Source organism: Labrus bergylta, chromosome 3 (genome assembly GCF_963930695.1).
Source record: "Labrus bergylta chromosome 3, fLabBer1.1, whole genome shotgun sequence".
NCBI lineage: Eukaryota > Metazoa > Chordata > Actinopteri > Labriformes > Labridae > Labrus > Labrus bergylta.
This window is the reverse complement of record NC_089197.1, coordinates 24,023,485-24,042,297: the sequence shown is the minus strand read 5'-3', so window position 1 is coordinate 24,042,297 and position 18,813 is coordinate 24,023,485. Positions and strand designations below refer to the sequence as shown.

The 18,813-nt window shown below is 42.5% G+C and overlaps 1 protein-coding gene across 1 annotated transcript in view; it reads right to left on the bottom strand.

Moving 5' to 3' along the window:
• fto (FTO alpha-ketoglutarate dependent dioxygenase) overlaps positions 1–18,813 on the bottom strand; it is a 116,076-nt gene that overhangs the window by 83,340 nt on the left and 13,923 nt on the right. Inside the window, exons 2-6 of the mRNA XM_020649559.3 lie at positions 12,756–12,833; positions 11,510–12,533; positions 7,872–7,997; positions 3,933–4,012; positions 3,348–3,491 (exon numbers count right to left, since the gene is read on the bottom strand). Coding sequence (XP_020505215.2) covers positions 3,348–3,491; positions 3,933–4,012; positions 7,872–7,997; positions 11,510–12,533; positions 12,756–12,833 — 1,452 coding nt within the window. The remainder of the gene's footprint in view (positions 1–3,347; positions 3,492–3,932; positions 4,013–7,871; positions 7,998–11,509; positions 12,534–12,755; positions 12,834–18,813) is intronic.

Here is an 18,813-nt window from a genome sequence, read left to right as displayed (position 1 = left end):
ACTACAGCTCAAACACACAACAAAGCTGCCGACGCCGATATCGGACATCCTTTTCTCTCTCTGTCAGTCCTTCCTTCTGACTCTCTGATTGTCTGCCTGTCCTTTAGTCAGAAGAAACCAACCTGTGTCTCCACTTTGAGCCGACATGGCCGCCTGTTCCCCACTGCGCAGGCCAGTGGTTGCCACAAAGCAGGCCCTCCACAGCTACTGAGGAGTTCTGGCTTTGTGGCATTTGGAGTCTGGCCACCCAGCTGAGAGTTACCAAGAGGGGTACTCGGACTAAATGCCACCTATCCAGGTAGACAGATCGAATGTGTGTGTGGAAGAGAGAGTGGCTGTTAGGGCTAGTTTTTCTCTGAGACAGCGTGGGGGAGCGAGTGGGGAGCTGGTGGCTCCCCTGCGGCAGTCGCTGTCATCTCTCCAGGTGATGGGTACACTAACTAAACATTAGCCCCACATTAGTCGCCCCCCCTGCTGACCATGGCAACTCTGGAGTTGCCAAGTAGCCCCCTTTTTTCCCCCATCTAATGAGGCGTGTTTTTTTTCCACACCTTCACGGTATTCCTTGTGCGGGTCCAATCAATTTCCGGCACTGGGGCCCTGAGGTGGGAGCTGATGAGAGTGGGATCGATCCCATTCTGCCGTCTTCTGTTTACCTTTCCCAGCCTTCGCACAGATCAGCGAGGCGAACTGGTCCCCGCAGCTCTCTTTGAGCAACCAGGCACGCAATGTACACTCACCACACACATGCCAAAGTGGTCATACAAACACTAGGCTATAAGGAGCATGCAGAGATGAGATGCACACTGTTCCATATTGTGTCTATGGCTACAGATTTAGATAGAAATTGTCTCACTTTCTAAGCTGTAACTGGAGGGGATCTCCTTTATCTTCACTGTTATAAATCAATTATAAATCTTCAAAAACAACAGCAATTGTCGGCTATTTCAAAAGCAATTAATGGTCTTACAAAGCTGAAATACATTTTACTTTCAGAACATTTTATCCGTTGTGATTTGATTCGCAATTCCAAAACTTACTCTTAAAGTCGTAAATGTCTCACATTGATTTAAGACAGCAACAACAATGTTTTTCGGGTCTTAAATTGAGAAATAAAAAAGCACAAATCATTTACTTCACAAGTCCTTTTTCACCAGTGTGTTTTGAAAAGTGATTTATAAGATTACAATGGCATCGCCACCGTAAGCCCCTCAGGAAAGGTGTTTCAAAGCCAAGCAAAGACCCAGGTGCCTGGGGAGAATTTTTGGCCTGAAGACAGGACATTGGAAGGTCACACAAACCTGCTTCAACACAGTTTACTTTCCACTAGAACATGTGGGAAAAGCTTGTCCCTCCCTTCAATATTTACTGTGGGGGGACTAGCATCATTAGAGGGGGTCCCTAAGGGCACTCTGTCACACACCCACCTGGGAAGTGACACAGTGGTTTTAAATGAGACAAGACATTTGCATCTGGGATTAGCATTTCAAAGCCAAACGTGCACACAGGGGCCGCGTGGTGATGCTATGTTAGACTACCCCCCCCCCCCCCCTCCACACACCCACCCCTGCAGCCTAAGACAGGAGGTAAGATTAAAAAGAGACAGTAAGAGGGACTGTGCTTAACAAACAGGTGGGAACTCCAGTTTTCTTTATTTCTGTCTCTGTCTTCCGTCAACTCCTACTTTAACTCGACATACCGCCCCATCCCTGAACACTCATGCTCAGGTGGCAGACGTTGTGCCTCATCATCGTCAGACCCGCCCACGACTCCTGACAAGTGTCAACCTCCATCCCATCTTCCCGCTGCACCACATTGCACAATATCCATGGCTAGTCAGCTGGTGCTAGCTTGCGTTTTTAGCACTTTTTAAAAGGGAAGGTCCATAAGCCACTGTTCAGGTCAGGCTGCCTGCGCGTCTCAGGCTTGTTCGCTCCTCGGTCGTCCATGTCAAACACGACCTGCACAATATGCACCTGCCAAGCACCAGAGTGGACCACCATCATAAATATCCCCACCAACAATGCATGATTCAAGTGGTTGTTCTGCTCTCGTGGGCAACTCCAAACAATTGGCCACATCGATCATTGTGAGTGCCAGGTAGGGTAGGGTTAAGCCCTCTGGGTGCAGCACCCTCCTCCACCCAGGAACTTTAACATTCACACACACACATACTGTACACACACACACACCTGCTCCTTTATAAATAGCAGCCTGTTGTCCTAAATTAACCTGCCTTAATCTCCAGGTGGGGGAACTATGCTTGGTAATCCTGTGGTGCAAAATAGCGGATGTCGCAAGCTCAACTAGCGCAGCGTTCCTCCTCAAACAGACAGGCCTATTGTTCGGCAGTGCTGAATAATTAATATCGTCTACAACCTTTAAACAACCTTACGTCAGACTCATCTATCATGGCGTTCTGCTGTGGGGTCTTGGGTGCTTGTGTCATCTAGGATGTGCATTTTGAGCCCTGGGGTGTAAAGGCCAAGAGTTGAAGTGCTATATTAACTGTTGGCCTGCGGCAAGCTAGCACGCTGTGCTGGCGGTTCTGCAAATGGCCCCACATGTTCCTGTTTTTTGACCCCGGTCTATCCCTCAATACCTCAAGCCGGCATCATTTGTAGTCATTGTGTATAAAGGGAGTTAGAGAGGGGAGTGGGGTGTGACTCCATCTTTAGATGACATATGGAGGGGCTACTGCCTTACGATCCATCACAGACCAGGACAAATGAGAACAACCTGGATTTCATACTAAGGGCGTTAAACAGCCAGGTAAGTAGAAGGTAGAAATGTGGTGACTCAGCACCTATAGGATCTTGTTGTTATATCACAAATTGTGACGAGGTTACAGTCCTGTGCAGTGAGCTGTATGCATATAAAGTATAGATCCAACAGGGCACAATATACAGGTCATTTTTAAATAAATTGGATTCCTAAAGATATTTTTTTCTAAAAGATCTAATGCCTGACTCTTCAAAAAATGACAATTTTCAATTATTTTCTGCGATGCTGTTCTGATGAAGTTGTAACTTTACTTCCCTGGACTTACAGAAGAACGAGGACTAGTGCACCAGAGTAATTTAGACAGAGTAAAGAAGGTCATAGATCACAAAAAATAAACTGTTAAAACTTAAAAGACTAGCATTCTGTTGTCTAATCTTTATTGGCCAAAATGCAGTCACCAAATGAAGCTAACCTCACTCTTCTGGTACCAAGAGCAGGCCGAAAATAAACTTTGGATATTTCTAAGTGCTGTTAGAAACATCTGCATGGCACAGAAGTTACAAGTTAACAATGACACAGACTACTGTTGATGTAAATGGTAACACCTATAAGCATGTCTGTACCTCATTGTGAATCTCCTCACAATGCTGTAGCGTTGTGGGCAGCAGAGCCAGCAGGCTGTGTGAGCCTGTCTCTGGGTCAGTGCGCAGGTTGGTCAGGGCCTCCTGACACTGGGACTGGATGTAGGTCAGGGTCCCACTAGAACACTGGTGAGACAGGAACAAAGACAGCGATATGAACACAAAAACTGTCCAATGAATAAAAAGACAATCCAAAAACGAAATGCAAACTTTAGAAGTTGTATTTAATCCCCTGCTGTTGTAAACGTTATTAATTTACATTTATTAGCTTTGCATGTCAGTTAATTATCAGGACATTTTATTTTATTGATTCAAAACCTTACTATTTATTTTTTTAACTCATAAGAAATCAAAGTCCTTAAATTCGACTCATTTGTTTATGTCTTTGTCAATCAGACACATCCTTGATAATAATTGTTGTAATTGCCTCTTTGCCTACAATAGTTAACAGCAGTAACAATGCACTAGCATCAGTTATTACGCACACCGAATGGGACTGTTGGCTTCTGATAAAGCTTTTTCTGTACAAATTCGAAACAGTGTCTTTTCAGCCTGTTTGCTTCCTACCTCAGCCACTCTGTGTGTGGAGCTGAAGCGAGCGTTCTCTCCAGCTAGGACACAGTGCTGGTGGGTGGAGTTCAGGTCATCTGGTAAAAAAAGAGGGAACAGAATAAACATGTAAAAATAAAAAATAAAAACAGTCACAAAAGAAGAAGAATAAAATCATGAACAGGACAATTAAAAAAATAAAAAACACAAGAGTAGAATCAATGTTAGAAGTTAATATTTTGATCTCCCAATTTTAATTAATTCTAATAAAGAATTAAACGGAACAGGGAAAGAAAAGACTTAATTACAATAGAAAAACAGATGAAAAGCAGGGCATGAGGAAACATGACAACTAAATCATCTTGTAGGCTCAGACAGATTGCGCTCCGTCCAGCATCCAATCAAATAGAATGAGCAGCATTGTACTATAATTTTAATTACCAAACAAAACCAGATCGCTCTCAATCTGTCAAGATGGAGGAGCCATACCAACAAACATTTGTCCAATATCTCGGAAGCTTTACAAAGAGGCCTTACTGCTGTTTCCTGTGTATCCCTCCATGTGTTTCTTTGTGTGTATAGATGTTTCTCAGCTCTGCCATTATTTGCCTCATACCAATAATTAATTTAGCCATGACAGAGCTGTCATTCACAGCACATGTGCATATTTACACCCGCCTTGAGCAAGAGTACACTGGCTAATGCCCGTGATTTGAAAGTCAAACAGCCAAATGCTTTGGGAGCAAGATATTATTGTTTGGTAGGAGGAGAAAAAAAAGATGGTGACAAACAAAACAACTTGCCGGTGTTTTCTTCACCCTGATGAGATTGTGAGGGATTAGGTCTCTGGGCAGAATTACTCTGCGTCTTTAAAACTGTTTATATCCAATAACAAATTATCTCCATCAATCTGCTCTTTTCCTGGCGCGTCTGATGCGTCAGTGGGATCAGGAGGGAGTCGAGGCAAACTCGATAACTGTAATAAATATTTATCTTTCTTTCAACCCCTGCGCCTTCTGCCACTTGTCCTCCTTTTCCAGGAAGCAGGCTTTTAAATATATTGGGTCAACTCTTTCCTCCAGTCCCCCTGTGCATTGGGAGTTAGAAATCTGATTATTGAACAGGCCCGGTGTCAAGACTTGCATTGTTCTTTTTTAACCACTGAAATTCCATTTAGGTGGAAATGATGGTGATTCAATTTGCTTCCACCAGCTCAGACATTAGCAGTTCAAAAGGGCCAGTCGGCAACAAATGGTGCTGAAAAGACATTACAGTGTCTGTGGTTAGACAGCATTGTAGTTCTCTTTTAATACCACCAAACTATCTATCATACGGTGTATGTCACTAAAACACTCCGGCAATATATTTGAACACATGGTTTAGCGGCGGCTACTCTATCTTTGTGTGTATGTGTGTGTGTTTGAAACAGGAGGAGGGGGGGTGGCATGTCTGTCCTCCAGAAAGCAGAAGACTCAATTATTTGCATGTGTGAGGGTGTGTATTCTTGTGCTTTTCAGTCGTGCAAATTTATAGGTGTGTGCATATGTCCGTGCTTTGTGCCAAGTGTTTAATTCAGGTAGACCGACAAAGCGACAGACAGCCAAGGACTGTGCGAGCCGCTATCGTTGTGCAGCAGTTGGCCTCTCAAGGGCGTACTCACCAAGTGGAGCATAAATCCCCACTGATCCGCGACAGTCAAGTCCCATTAGAATGGTCTGCACAACAGCCCATCACTCTATTATCATGGCTGGCCTGAAACTGACTGTTCTATTGTAAATCTTATCCAGCTAAAGGAGGTCGGCTTCAAGCCCTGTCAGGCTGAATATTAGGTGCAGACATCGCCGCTCTCAGATGAAAACACAGCAGCTTCAAAGAGTCAACTTCAGGAATTCCTTTAAGCCTTCCGATTTCTATTCCTATTGAAAACGATTCAGATTGACAAACACTCAATAGACGCCCTTTTGAAATCCACCTTAATCAATTCAGGATAATGTAGATAAGTAACCTCAAATTCAGTTAGACAGATGATATATGGATGGTGCTAAACTTTTTAGCCGTTGAAAACTGTATTATTTTTATTGACAGCCTTCCTGGTGAATAAAGCACTTACCAATAATTATCCGGACGTAAACTTACGACCTGTCCATTGTTGACAAGCAGCAGCAGTTGTTCTGTTTACTAAATAAGCTTAGTGCTTACAGACTAAGAGTTACAATTATTTTGTACAAATAAAGCAGCTTACTGTTTCACATTTTCATGACGCTAACAAGAATCTAAAGGACAGACCAGCTGGAGACTCGCTTATCGAACTAAAAAATAAATGATTATTCGTTCCTTCATTCATTCATTTATTTTGAGTTCTGGTGTCTAATACTTTACGTCCCCCTCCTTACGACAGATCTGTTGTCACTGACATGTCCGAATGCTGCTGCTGTCTGTGTTTGTTTGTTTGTTTGTTTGTTTGTTGAATGGTTGGTTTGTTTGTTTGTTGGTTGGTTTGTTTGTTGATTGGTGTGTTTGTTGAATGGTTGGTTTGTTTGTTTGTTGGTTGGTTTGTTTGTTTATTTGATGGTTTGTTGGTTTGTTTCCCCTCTGGAAAATAAATAGTTTCAATCTTGAACCTTGAATGTAACTAATGTTATGTTGACTAAAGTATGTGATACATATTGAATATATTTAAATGTTTTGTGTCCTATATATGTCCTACATATGTCTTCACAAAAATGTTTCTGAAATAGATGTGCAAATCATGAAAGTTACAACCTCACCTTTACTGTCAGCTGAAAATGTAAATCTTAGCATTACTGGTATGATTTTGACATGTTTGCAGAGTGTACTGACAGCAGTATGGCACTTGTGATCAGACACTGCATGGATACATGCATTTGCTCCTGAGGGGATCGGGGACAGACTGATGTGGGCAAATTAAAAGTTGGCAGGTCTTTCTACTACTGCCACAGGCCAAGAGTAGGGAAGAAAGTATTAAAAAAAGAGTCAAGAAAGCTGTGCTTTGGAATGTAAACATGAGTTTAATAAAAGGTCTTAAAAGTAAATAACTTAAAAACTTAAAAGACCCTGAGGGTGAATTTAATTCAGCTGTTTTTCTTGATTAATATTATTGATTTTGTCTAAATTTAGTCTTGAACAATGATCGATAAGAATGTTTTTTATATTTTGCTTAGCTTCAATATATGTTAAGGTCATTTATCGAGAATACGAAGGGACAACTGTCTGACAAGATTGTTATGTGTATCTATACTTATATACTTAGCTCACCAACAACTAACCAGGGGGCCTCACTTTTCGTCCAGCTGAACCCATGCTACTACTTTGATGTGGATCACTGACCTCACAGGAAATATGAGAAAGCTTGAGAAAGGGCTCACAGGGCCAAAACATTAGGGTGAAGGTGTCTGCTGCAGCCAAAAGCATTACGCTATGATTTACACCCCTGTGGCTCGCTGTCTGTCCTCTCCATAGAGACATCGTCAGCACCGGATCACAGGACTTCAAAAAATAACATTTGGTTTTCCCTAACTTGTCTAATGCACACGATTTCATGGAAACTTAAAGTTCTGTTTTCAGGCCGAGTAATGCATCTAACACACACACACACACACACACACACACACACACACACACACACACACACACACACACACACACACACACACACACACACACACACACACACACACACACACACACACACACACACACACACACACACACACACACACACACACACACACACACACACACAGAGGTCTTGCAGAGAGGGTGAGAAGCTACTGGTATGACTTCTTTGGAAAGAGGTACAAGACCCACTAAAACACAGGATTAAAGTGTCCCTCCCTCTAAAGAAAGGCATCATTGTAAATATGTCTGAGTTGTGTGAGCAGTGTGTTTTTATGTATTTGTATGATTGTGTATGTGTTCATGAAGAAGATTTATTACCCCTCATATAATAGCAGTCTCCTGACTCCAGTGGAAGCGTCAGGCCAGGTGTGTGGATGTCCCAGGCTACTTTGAGCCCAATTCTCCAGCATGTCTTCTCCCCGCTGCCTCCCTCACTGCTCTCACCTGTCAGTCAAACACAGGCCAACATGCTGTAACATTAACATTTTGCATTTATAGTCACGTCAGGTTTTCAGTTTGAAAGTTTGCACACAGTATGACGTAAACTTAGAGTCAAGGTTCCAAGACTTCAACTTAAAATTTCACACATTTACTACTTTGCAATAATTGCTTTATAACACAATATTCATTTTATTAAGCAGTGCTAAAACATTACAGAAACTCAAATCGGCAAAGTAGTGGCATAGTCCAAATGATATGTTACATTTGAAAAAAAAATATTTCCACCTTGTATCACAAGGAAGACTATGATTAAATCCACAGCACCCAAACAGTGGATGTAAGATGTTAGCCTTTGTCTCCAGAAAGTAAGAATCACTTAACAGAAGAGCAAAGATGATATGTGTTGCTGTGGTCAAATTGGCTGTTAGCAGGATCTTTATGCCATCATTACGCTGTGCAAGAGGAAATAGTTGGATAAAAGCCCTTGATGTTGTTAAATGAGTGTGTGAGAGAGTGTTATTGGCAAGTAGGTATCCTATGATATTCCTGTTTCTGAACTCATTCACTGTATCCATCTACACTGCTCTCCCGTCTCCTCCCATTCTAACATGGCACACTAAAGAAAACAAGATTTGGCTTGGCTGGCCAACACCCTTCAGCAAAATCAATACTAAAGTCTTTCTGGGCCTCTCTGCCCCACAGCTGCCTTTTCCTTTGCTTAGCACGGATAAATAGTAACTTAATTTCCAGCCATTGTGCTCTGAGAGCCGGCTAATGACAGCGCTCCCCAAGGCCTCAGGAATGGTGGAGGATCATCCACTGTGCCGGAAAACGCTCGGTCGTGGCAGATTCCTTTGGATCAGTGCAGCTGGGAAAAAAACACTCCTAACACTTCTCTGGCTGAAGCAAAAACAGAAAGAGGAAAAAAAAAAACAAGGTGAGGTTGCTCAAAGAGAAAATAAAAGAGGCCCTCGGAGGAAGCAGGTGTCATGCAAAACAGCTCCGTACATCTAAGACATCTAATGTGCCGTGTTTCTTTCCTCTCAGGGACACGCTGCTTTTTGTTTCCTCAGGGTCAGTGAAAGGAACTTGAACTTATTGTGAAAGTGCAACATTCCTAAAGGTAACAATTTTATTAGCCTGGTTCTGGGAGTTTTCCGAGGCAGAATCCTGAATAAAGCACGATGGGGCTCTAATCACACTTTCCTCTCTAAAGGTCTGGAGCTGTGGGGTAACTCAAAACTAGAAAAGGCACAGCTGCTAAGCACGGCAAGGTGTTATGCCATAGTGTTTGAAGCCCATGTTCACAGGGTCAAAGTTATAAAGGCCTTGAACAAATCATTGGAGCAGACCTCTGCAGCAGGTGTTTCTGGTTAAGAAACCACAAGAAAGAAATCACAGCTATGAAGTGTGTTGGGATTTGAAAGTGGATGGCTGACCTGTGGAAGTCTGAAATTTAATTTTGAGGACGAAGTTGTAGACCCTATTTCTAACAGTACAGTACATGCACTGTATATTACTGACCTCTGGCTGCATCTTTTTTGTGTCTCCTCAGAAAAAAGATTTGATCCTTTCAGTCTTTTAAAGGTGCATGAATGAACCAATATGTTGCTGCCCAAAGACCTACAGCTATTATTCTTGAATCCCCTAATTTAGTTAGATATAAAAGACTGTAGACTAGACTGTAGACTAGACTGCAACTATTAATGGACGAAGCCACCCACATGTTACTGCAGGGGGGCTCATAGGCAGCAACCGCCACGCTGGAAATCCAGTCTCAGCCTAACTGTCAGTCAACCTAAAAACCGGTTAAAAGCTGGAGCTGAGGTCGGTTTAAGCCTCTTGACAAACCTCTACATCACGCCCACCTTTCAATGATGTCAGCAACGCGCCTAATTATGGATAACACGTATCATTCATTAAAATCAAAACACTGTACATTGTGTGCCCATGATGACAATAACTATTCAGACCAATATCTTTCTTGTACCAAGCTGTAAACATGTTAATTTCTGCTGTAAAAAAACAGATTTTTTGAATGTGTTGTGTATGTGACTTCCGGGGCTCTTGAAACCAGCCTCAAGCGGACCCTCAAAGAAATGCAGGATTTTGCACTTCTGAGTTGGCTTCATTTTTTAATTTTTTAACCCCCCGGGTTAAAGGTTGCAGCTTGTATAAAAGTTGTGATATAAGATGAGCTTCATTAATCATCAGAAATGTAAGGATTTTTTTCCAATTTAAAAGAGGATCTTTTTCTCAATAGTTTTTTATCATTTCAGGTCAATTTTTGTGTGTAAACTGCAACTAGCCATGGCTTTAGCTCTGGTTAATGGCTACTACCTGATTCCCATAATGCTCTACTACCTGTATGTAAAACAATACAGGATGGCATTTCGTGGTGTGGAGCAGTTTGGCAGTATTTTGATCTGGAAAATAGAGATGAAGTTATATGTAGGCTGTATCAGGTTTGACTGGCTTACCAGCACAGACATGCGGACGTTAACTTGCAAGGAATACTGAAGGCTAGTGATGCTAGCACAGCTAAAACTATTTTTATATTGTTTACTGGCTGATGCTGTGATGTTTATGCGCCCTGTCCCATGTTTAGCTAATAAACAGTGCTCAATTTTAACGGTTTTAAAGTGTTTTCTTTCCTTTACACTAGTCCAAACTTATATCTGAGTTTAATCAACTGTTAACTTAGTTGCCTAGGAACATCTCTATTTGGCAAGACTTTGTATAATTTGTTAAAAATTGGATACCAAAAGATCATATTTACGATGATCTTTATTCAAATAAAATAGTTTGATACAGTGTTCAGTCTTCAACTGTTTAGCCAATGTTCTAGAAAGCAAAGTTCATCTCTCACTGATGTTCTCTATTAACTCAATCGGCAAGTGCTATCAGCTCTTGAAAGAGTGCACAATCTCTAATTAGGAGACATCATATTATCCATACGGTACAGTCTAGGAACACTTATCAAAGCAGGGCTCATTATTCCATATCAGATAATTGCACATCGATCTTTTCTTGGGGAAACGATTTAGATGAGATGCGGTGTGTGTGATAAGGCCTGTTTGTTAGACTGCACCATTGAGCTCATGTTAAGAGCTCGGCTCCAAATGTCTGTGATCTCCCGACGCACGTTGCTGATAAGGCTGTCAGCAGCAAGCCAGTGATGACATTTGATAATGCCCTGACACTATCACAAAGATGGATCTGATGGATGCCTAACCGGAGGCCATGTCTACAGCTACTACAGCGCTGCTTTGGGGCAAAAATACACAAGGTTAGCGGCATCTGATCCACCATAAAGCATCTGAGATAAGTTGATTGGATATTAAAGTGGGAAAAAAGGAAACTTAATTTCATTAAACAACATGCTAAAGAGGAGCATTATTTACTTTGAACATTTAGCATTAAAGTGCTTAATAACATATTCGGAGGTGTTTAATCAAATTTTTCCAGTTAGCACAGCCATGAGCAAACTAAGCTATTAAATATTTGACCCTTACCTTTGTCATCATGACAGCTATAGCTGTAAACAGCCACTGGTGAATGACTGATGAGGTTCTCATCATGGTGCCACCCTACGGCCATTTTCCCCATGCCATAGTAAGGCTCCTCTTTGAGCTGGCTCATAGCTGCCGGGTCCATGTAGTTGAGTAAGGTGACATTGAACTTGACCGGACCAGTGCATACCTGCGGAGGACTCGGTTGGGAACATCCCTGCCCACCTGGCTGCTCCTCTTTGTCCTCCAAGTGGTAATCTGACAGATTGTGCTTTAGTTGAGCCACAGGTTTCTCATGGGTCACTAGGGATTTAGTTTCAGTGCTGCAGATGGTTTTAGGAGTCCAGTCAGGGATCTTTCCTTCACTGTGATCAGTCCCTGATGTGAGACACACTGCACCTCCTTTGACCTGGGAGGACTCCCCCTCCTCGCTGCTGTGTTTTGACTCATTCTCCCATTCTCCTTCTTGTTTTGACCCCGAGCAGCCTTCTTCACTGTGTTTTGACTCAATGTCCCACTCCTCACTGTGCTTGGACTCGTTGTCCCCCTCCTCACTTTGTCGGGACTCTGCTCCTTCGCTGTACTTGGAGTCTTCACTGTGTTTAGACTCTGTGTCCCCCTCTTCACCTTGTTTGGCCTCTGCCTCCCCCTTTGCACACTGTGCGAGTCTGTCGCCTTCTTTCAGCTGAGAAACATCAGAGCAGAAGAAGGTGTTAAGCTCCCACAATGCCTTGCAAGCAGCCCTTAAGTCAGGGTCACAACAGTTCTGTCCTTTGGCCTCTGTGTCCTCGCTGTGCCAGGGGATGGCAAAGAGCCGTGTGTCCAGATAGCGATAGGTGTGGCCCGGCTCACCCAGCAGAGCCCGTGAGACTGCAGTGAATACATCTCGGTCTCGGACGCGAACCAAGTCCCTGAGGAGGCAGCCTTTCCTTCTCAGGGTGAGCAGAGCTGCCTGCACACGGCCATGCAGCTCGTCAGGCAGCGAGCAGGATCTCCTCAGAACCAGACCAGTGTAACTGGAATCCCACTTGGAAACACAAGACAGTCATATCATTACAGGATGATCATGACATAGAAAAAACACCTTATCAACGATCTTAAGAACTAATGTGTCTTTTAGATACAGCAGAATATAAAATAAACAGTGGCTGTATTAAGGCTGCCAACAGTGGGTAAAAGAGGCTGTAAGGCACTCCAAGTAAAGGTCTAGGTTTTATTAGTGTGATCTGTAAGAGTGACATTGGCTCACCAGTTGCTGATAGCCCCGATCAGGAGGTCCCAGAAAAGGGATTTTTTGGTCCCCCAACTGCTGCAGGAGCCTCCGCCTCTGTTGAACAAAACACAAGAAAAAAAGGGTGAGAAGATGCAGCAGACTAGTATCTTCTGCAACTTCTTTTGTGTGTTTGAAAAACTCATTTGGGTGTCTTTGGTTACCTTTGGCTATTTTTCATATTCAATGTACAATCACACACACAATCAGTCAGCCAATAGTTTCATGTATGCATATAGGCCAATGCATTCCAACTATTTTGCTTTCTACATTGACAGTTTTCCAAAGAAGTAGCAAAGCAAGCTGAAACAATATTGGTAAATACTTATTTTGAACTGCAACAAGAAACCAGAACACTACTAAACAAACAAAAAACGTGTCCTTCTAAAAAAAGCATCTTTATGCAGAACTCTGAGTATAGAAATGACCTGTCATCACTTTTGCTTTTCATTAAAAAAATGAAATGGATCAATGAAACTTCCAATAAATAACACCAACTACTTGATTATGGGGACTAACACGAAGAACCTGTTCAAATCAAATTGAATCACAAAAATTGAATTGCAAGGTATTTATGAAACCAATGAATAGAGGAACATCCACAAACCTCAAGACTGACTGATATATCACCTGGTGACCAGCCATTTCCATGACATCTCACATTTCTATGATTTTTGTGAAGGCTGCCATGGAGTTCATCAAAGGTTTAAAAAAAAGACGCCTGGTGCCATACAGCGCTCCCTAAATAAAAACGTCAACCTGGTGGAGGGATGAAAGTGCTTTCCATTGGGACGCATTCCATTCTGACCTGTAAATCTAATGGCAACTGGCATAAAACTACACGCCCAAATGCATTTCACAACTATTTCGCTAGCCTGTATGTTATGTGCAAAGGTTTGTGTGAGCAGAGTCATAACTTTATATTCATTGCCCACAGGTGCACACATACACAGCCTCTGCATGGTGTCTCAGCAGAACCCTGGGGAGCAGAAATGTCACCGACATGCCACTGTATTTTTTTCCCACTTTAAAAGTTTAGCATGCCACCAAGCAGTTGGGCTGGAGATCAGACCCTGGATAAATTTCCGATACATTTACAACGAGCATCTCGCGTTTCTTCTGCCCTTATAATGCCCAAGAATTCATGAGGCACACCACAGGGGGCGTTGGGAATCAGCTGCCAACACATGTCATGACTTTAAGAGTGAGAAAAAATGTCCTGTTAATAACATTTATTTGCAGGTATTAAAGTATGTGTTTTCCTGACTCAAAAGGTGGTCTGGATCAGAAAGAGAAAAAACATTTAAACTAGTACCTGAATAAAGACAGGAGGGGAGTACAAAGAGATCCCAATAATGGAGGCAGAAATGGGAGGGCATCAGATCTGAAGCAGTTTGGTGAATTTACCTTCAGGGCTGAATCTTTACCTTAGGCTAAACAACACAACACCTGCTGAAAGTTTTCTTAAAGGATGCACATGAGTGTACAGGCCTTCCAAGTTAGTCTGGAACAAACAAAAACAGACTTGCAGACAGTTGGACTCTAAAAAACAAAACAACATGCACTATTCATGACCAGACTGCATTCAAAGGCTGCTGGAAGAAATTGACAACCTGACATACATTCGATGGTGTCAAATTCTGACTCATGACAGAAGCTCAAGATATCAAGGTGAGGCTCTGGGCTAGTGTTGTGTATGTTTTTACATCTGTGTGTATCAGTATGTGTTTTTTTTTTTTTTTTTCAGCGGTGCGGCTCGGTGAGTCCGTCTACATCCTGGCTCCATCTAGATGTGCGCATGTGTGCTTTATAAGTAAGATCATCACAGTCTGCTTTAGCGCGAGTGCGTGAACCACTGCTGTGCACACAAGCACAAAAGTGTGTCTTCATACTGTTTGTGTGTGTGTTCATGGCTCCAATTGATACACACACAAACAAGCCCATCCTAAGAAAACACACAGCCAGGGTAGCGAGCGTGATGCCTCAACCCCAATCGCACACAACCACGGCTGTCACACATGTGTCAAATACATCAAGCTGCTCAGAAATTCCACAGAAAAAAAGAAAGACAAGAAGTTAACAGAGCCCTCTGAAGCAGATGGAGCCTCACAGTATCAGAGGGCTGCTGTGTCTGTCTTCCTGTCTCTGTGTCTGCACCTGATTCTGGAAGAAAAACCACAAGGCGCAAGAAAAAGGTCCACGTTTCCACTCAGACCCAAGAAACGAGATTACCAATCCCATAATAACACGGATGCTTCACGGTAGCCGTGCCAGCCGTCTGTGCTGACTGATATATCTGATGCTTTTTTATTTTTTTTATTTTTAATCTCTCTCTTCCTTGATGGGATTATTCCCTCAGCTGGACTGTTTATCACAGAAAAACACATTAGGTAGAATGGAACTCAATTGGTTTGCTTTGATCTTGGCCTATAAGAGATATCAAACTGTGTACCATATATTTATTAATTTCATTTATTCCCCATCTGTGACACTTCAATGGACACTTTCTTCAAAGCGTATCTTGGCAGAGTAGATTAATGTCCAGTGCTTAGCATCAATAGCTCAAAATAGCCAGATAGCTCTGCTGCTGCTGCGAGGATACAAACACTTCCAGACTAACTTGTGGCAGCCCCAGAGGGTCCAATGAAATGAACTGTTTGCAACGGGACAGCTGAATGAGAACACTTGAGTCTCACATAACTTGTTAAGATTTGGCTGTGGCATCATAGACTGCAGATAAAAAGCATAATGAATATTCTTTGATAAGTACAAGTGTCTCTTGTGTTTATCCATATTTGCTTTATGTGCGTATTAAGACCAATTCAACGGCCATTCAATTCAATTTCTCTTCAGACCCGGGTGCTTCAGAGTACAGACAGGCAGAAAACCTTGGATTTCAAATCGGCCTTGTGCTCCCTTGGGGATGACGTGATGAGAGAGAGCTGTGTAATAGAACTTTCTGTGTTTAAACAGAAAGCCATTGGTACTTGTGTGACACCCATTTCAGAAAAGGTGCTCTCCAAAAGTGATGGTGAATCAACAGTTTTGACAAGTCAGCTGTAAAACTTCCGACTCAAACAGTCCAGGGAACTCGAGTACATCAAAGAAGCATCTGCCCCGGTCCATTTGGCACCGGATCGGAGAATGTAGGGAGCTTGTGTGAAGCAACAGAGGGCGCAAAGAGGGGCAAGGGAGTGTCCAGTCCAACATCACCAGAACATTTGCGGTTGCACGTGTGATACACAGAGAGACAGAGAGAGAGACAAAGTCTGTAGAAGCCATGAAGTTAGCTTTGAATTTCAAAAATAGCAGGAAACTAAACTGTAAAAAAAAAATAATAATACTTAAAAGAAATTCAAACTGTTGAGTTTGTCTCATACATTTTCCATGCTTTGAAGTTTACCTCATCTTCAGGGTATGACACCTACTTGAACCATGGTGAGATAACACATCACCTAGGTGCCACCACACCCGCAAAGCACATACAGTGCACTTCTAGCTATAAAGTTTGATCCTTTTTTTCTTTAAATAATGTCATTAAAAAAATTGCCATTTTACCTAGCCAATGCACACATAGTCAAACACAGCAGCCCGAGAAACAGTTACAATGTTGGGAATTAGCCCTTTTAACTATTTACACAGATTATGCATCTTCACTTCATGCATGCCAGACAAAGAAAACACTCAGGACAAAGATTAACCATTCCTCACTTCTTTGTGACGTTTTGTTTACAGCCACTTGTGGGATTCATTTATTTTAAGAATACAAGCTCAAATTTTTGAGGCTCGGTGTGATGGCTAACTGGGTCGACTGGTCAATGGTTAACTGGAATGTGTGGGGGCGTCGGTAATGTGTAACCTCATGTGTTCACAACCCTGCTTAGGACTGATCCATGAATATGAATGTGCTGTGAGAGTCAGAGGTCATAAGGGATGATGTATCCAGAAACATTGGAAAAAAGAAAAAAAACAGGCTTTCAGAACAATCTGTATTATCCTGAGATGTAATTACACAATCAATTCAACATGTAGGTCTAACCTATAAATCATGTGTAATGCAAGGTCATCCAAACAAGCTTATTCAAACAATATGTTTATGTCAGTTATTAAAAACTTAATCCTCTATGATTTTGTCCTATATAGAAACATATTGCAGAGGTTTTAGTCAAATATAGATCAACAAATGTAATTATTTTTTTCCATTAATATTGGACACAAACAAGCAGAATAAAAAACAACTAGATGAAGTTAAGGATGAATGCCCTGCCATTACAGCTGCATATTTTTCACATCAGTGTATATAGTGACAGACATGTGTTTGGTGGGGGTCCGCAGGTGGTGTGAGTGATGAAAAATGTCAAACAGGCCGGCCCATTGCCTGTTAATTGTTGTTTGAGGCTGAGGCCCATGTTGTTCATATGACCTCACAACAGGTCGACGGGGGACATGATCATTAATATTACAACATTTCCATCCATCTACCTGAACGAGAAGCCAATCATTTAAAGGGCCAGCGCTGGGGAGACCTTTCACGCCCTGTTTATAGCACTGATCTAAGCCCATTACCAGAGCTGCGGGGGACAACTGCCAGTCATTAATTAGATTTGCACACAAACACACACCGAGACTGTGACTACCTTTAATGGCACTCAGTCATATCTGAAAAATATCACATACTAACACATATCCTGTGTGCTTTTCTAACCAAACGTGAAAAACACCGGTGTGTTTCTCCTATGGTGTACACTCTAACACAACCGCACTCACGTACTTACTCTCAAGTCATCCCAAGGTACGTGTAATTTTGACAGGTGGAGGGTATGTGTGCCTGCGTGTGAGAGATGAAGAAAGAAAGTACTGGATCTCATCTGTTGTTTGACCTCTACCTTCCTCTCTCTCTTCCGCCCCCCCCCCCCCCCCCCGCACCTGACAGGCTTTAGGCAAGACCACAAGGTTTCCAGATCAATCATTCAAAAGTATTTACAAATGCACAAAGTCAGACACAGACATGCAGGTTGGCACATGACCACTCTGTTTAAGTGCTTTTCAATGTGTATGTGGTGTCAACATCTATTTCACACTTATCTACAGCTCAAAGGAGGAGAGAAAAAAAGACGTTGCTGTGACCTTAAGCAGGTGTCAAATCTGGAGCGGAGAAGAAAAGAGGAAAAAATGGAATAGGGCACTTTAAGAGATCTGTCAATGTGTTGTGCCTTACATAACCTTTTTATTTACTATATCCCGGAAAGATTGATTGAGCATGCTCTTTATCAGAAACATACCAGCAGCTTCACTCACATGCACTCACAATTTCACACTCAGGAGCTGCCTGGAATATCAAAAGATTTCTGGACGACAATAAAAAAAGTATCTTTGTACTTTGCTGGAGGAACATCTTGTTCAAGGGCATCTTGAGTTTTACAGCCAGCGCAGGATTTTAACTAGTAGCCTTGTGGTTGGAAGAGAATTTATCACCACTGATATGCAGGGGGCCGTTTGCTATTTTGCCCTAATTGTTGTTTTGTGGCTGGCCGTAATGTTTCCATTAAGGTTATGTTGAGCGAGAAAAGCTTTTTAGTTTTCACCTTCAAATTACAACATGCTTTCATGAGGTCAGCTGTTTTCCATGTGGATTGATCCATTTTAATGCAGACACAGTCCCTTGGTATTCAGACAGGGTCTGGTACAGTAAGAAGGAAGTCAGGGGAAAGAGTGAGAAATGAGAAGGGGGGGGGATGGAGGGAGGAGGAAGAGGAAGGGAAGGAGAGCGTTGATTGAAAGTCCATGATGAGCAGTTTTCAGCAGGGCACCAGGGCCACTGAGTTGTTCTTACAGGGTTGTCGCGTCTCTAGGTGCAGTCAAGGAGAAGTCAGTGCTTTAGAAAGCGCCTTCGATTTCTCCATTTCCCCCTCCCACACTCATTTACTCTCACCACCCGGCCACACTTTTCCTTCCCCTCCGAAAAAAAATCAATATGGCTATGGAAAGTGCAGCTTGGCCAAAGGGGGAGGGCTAGCTAGCTGAAGGGACTTGATGC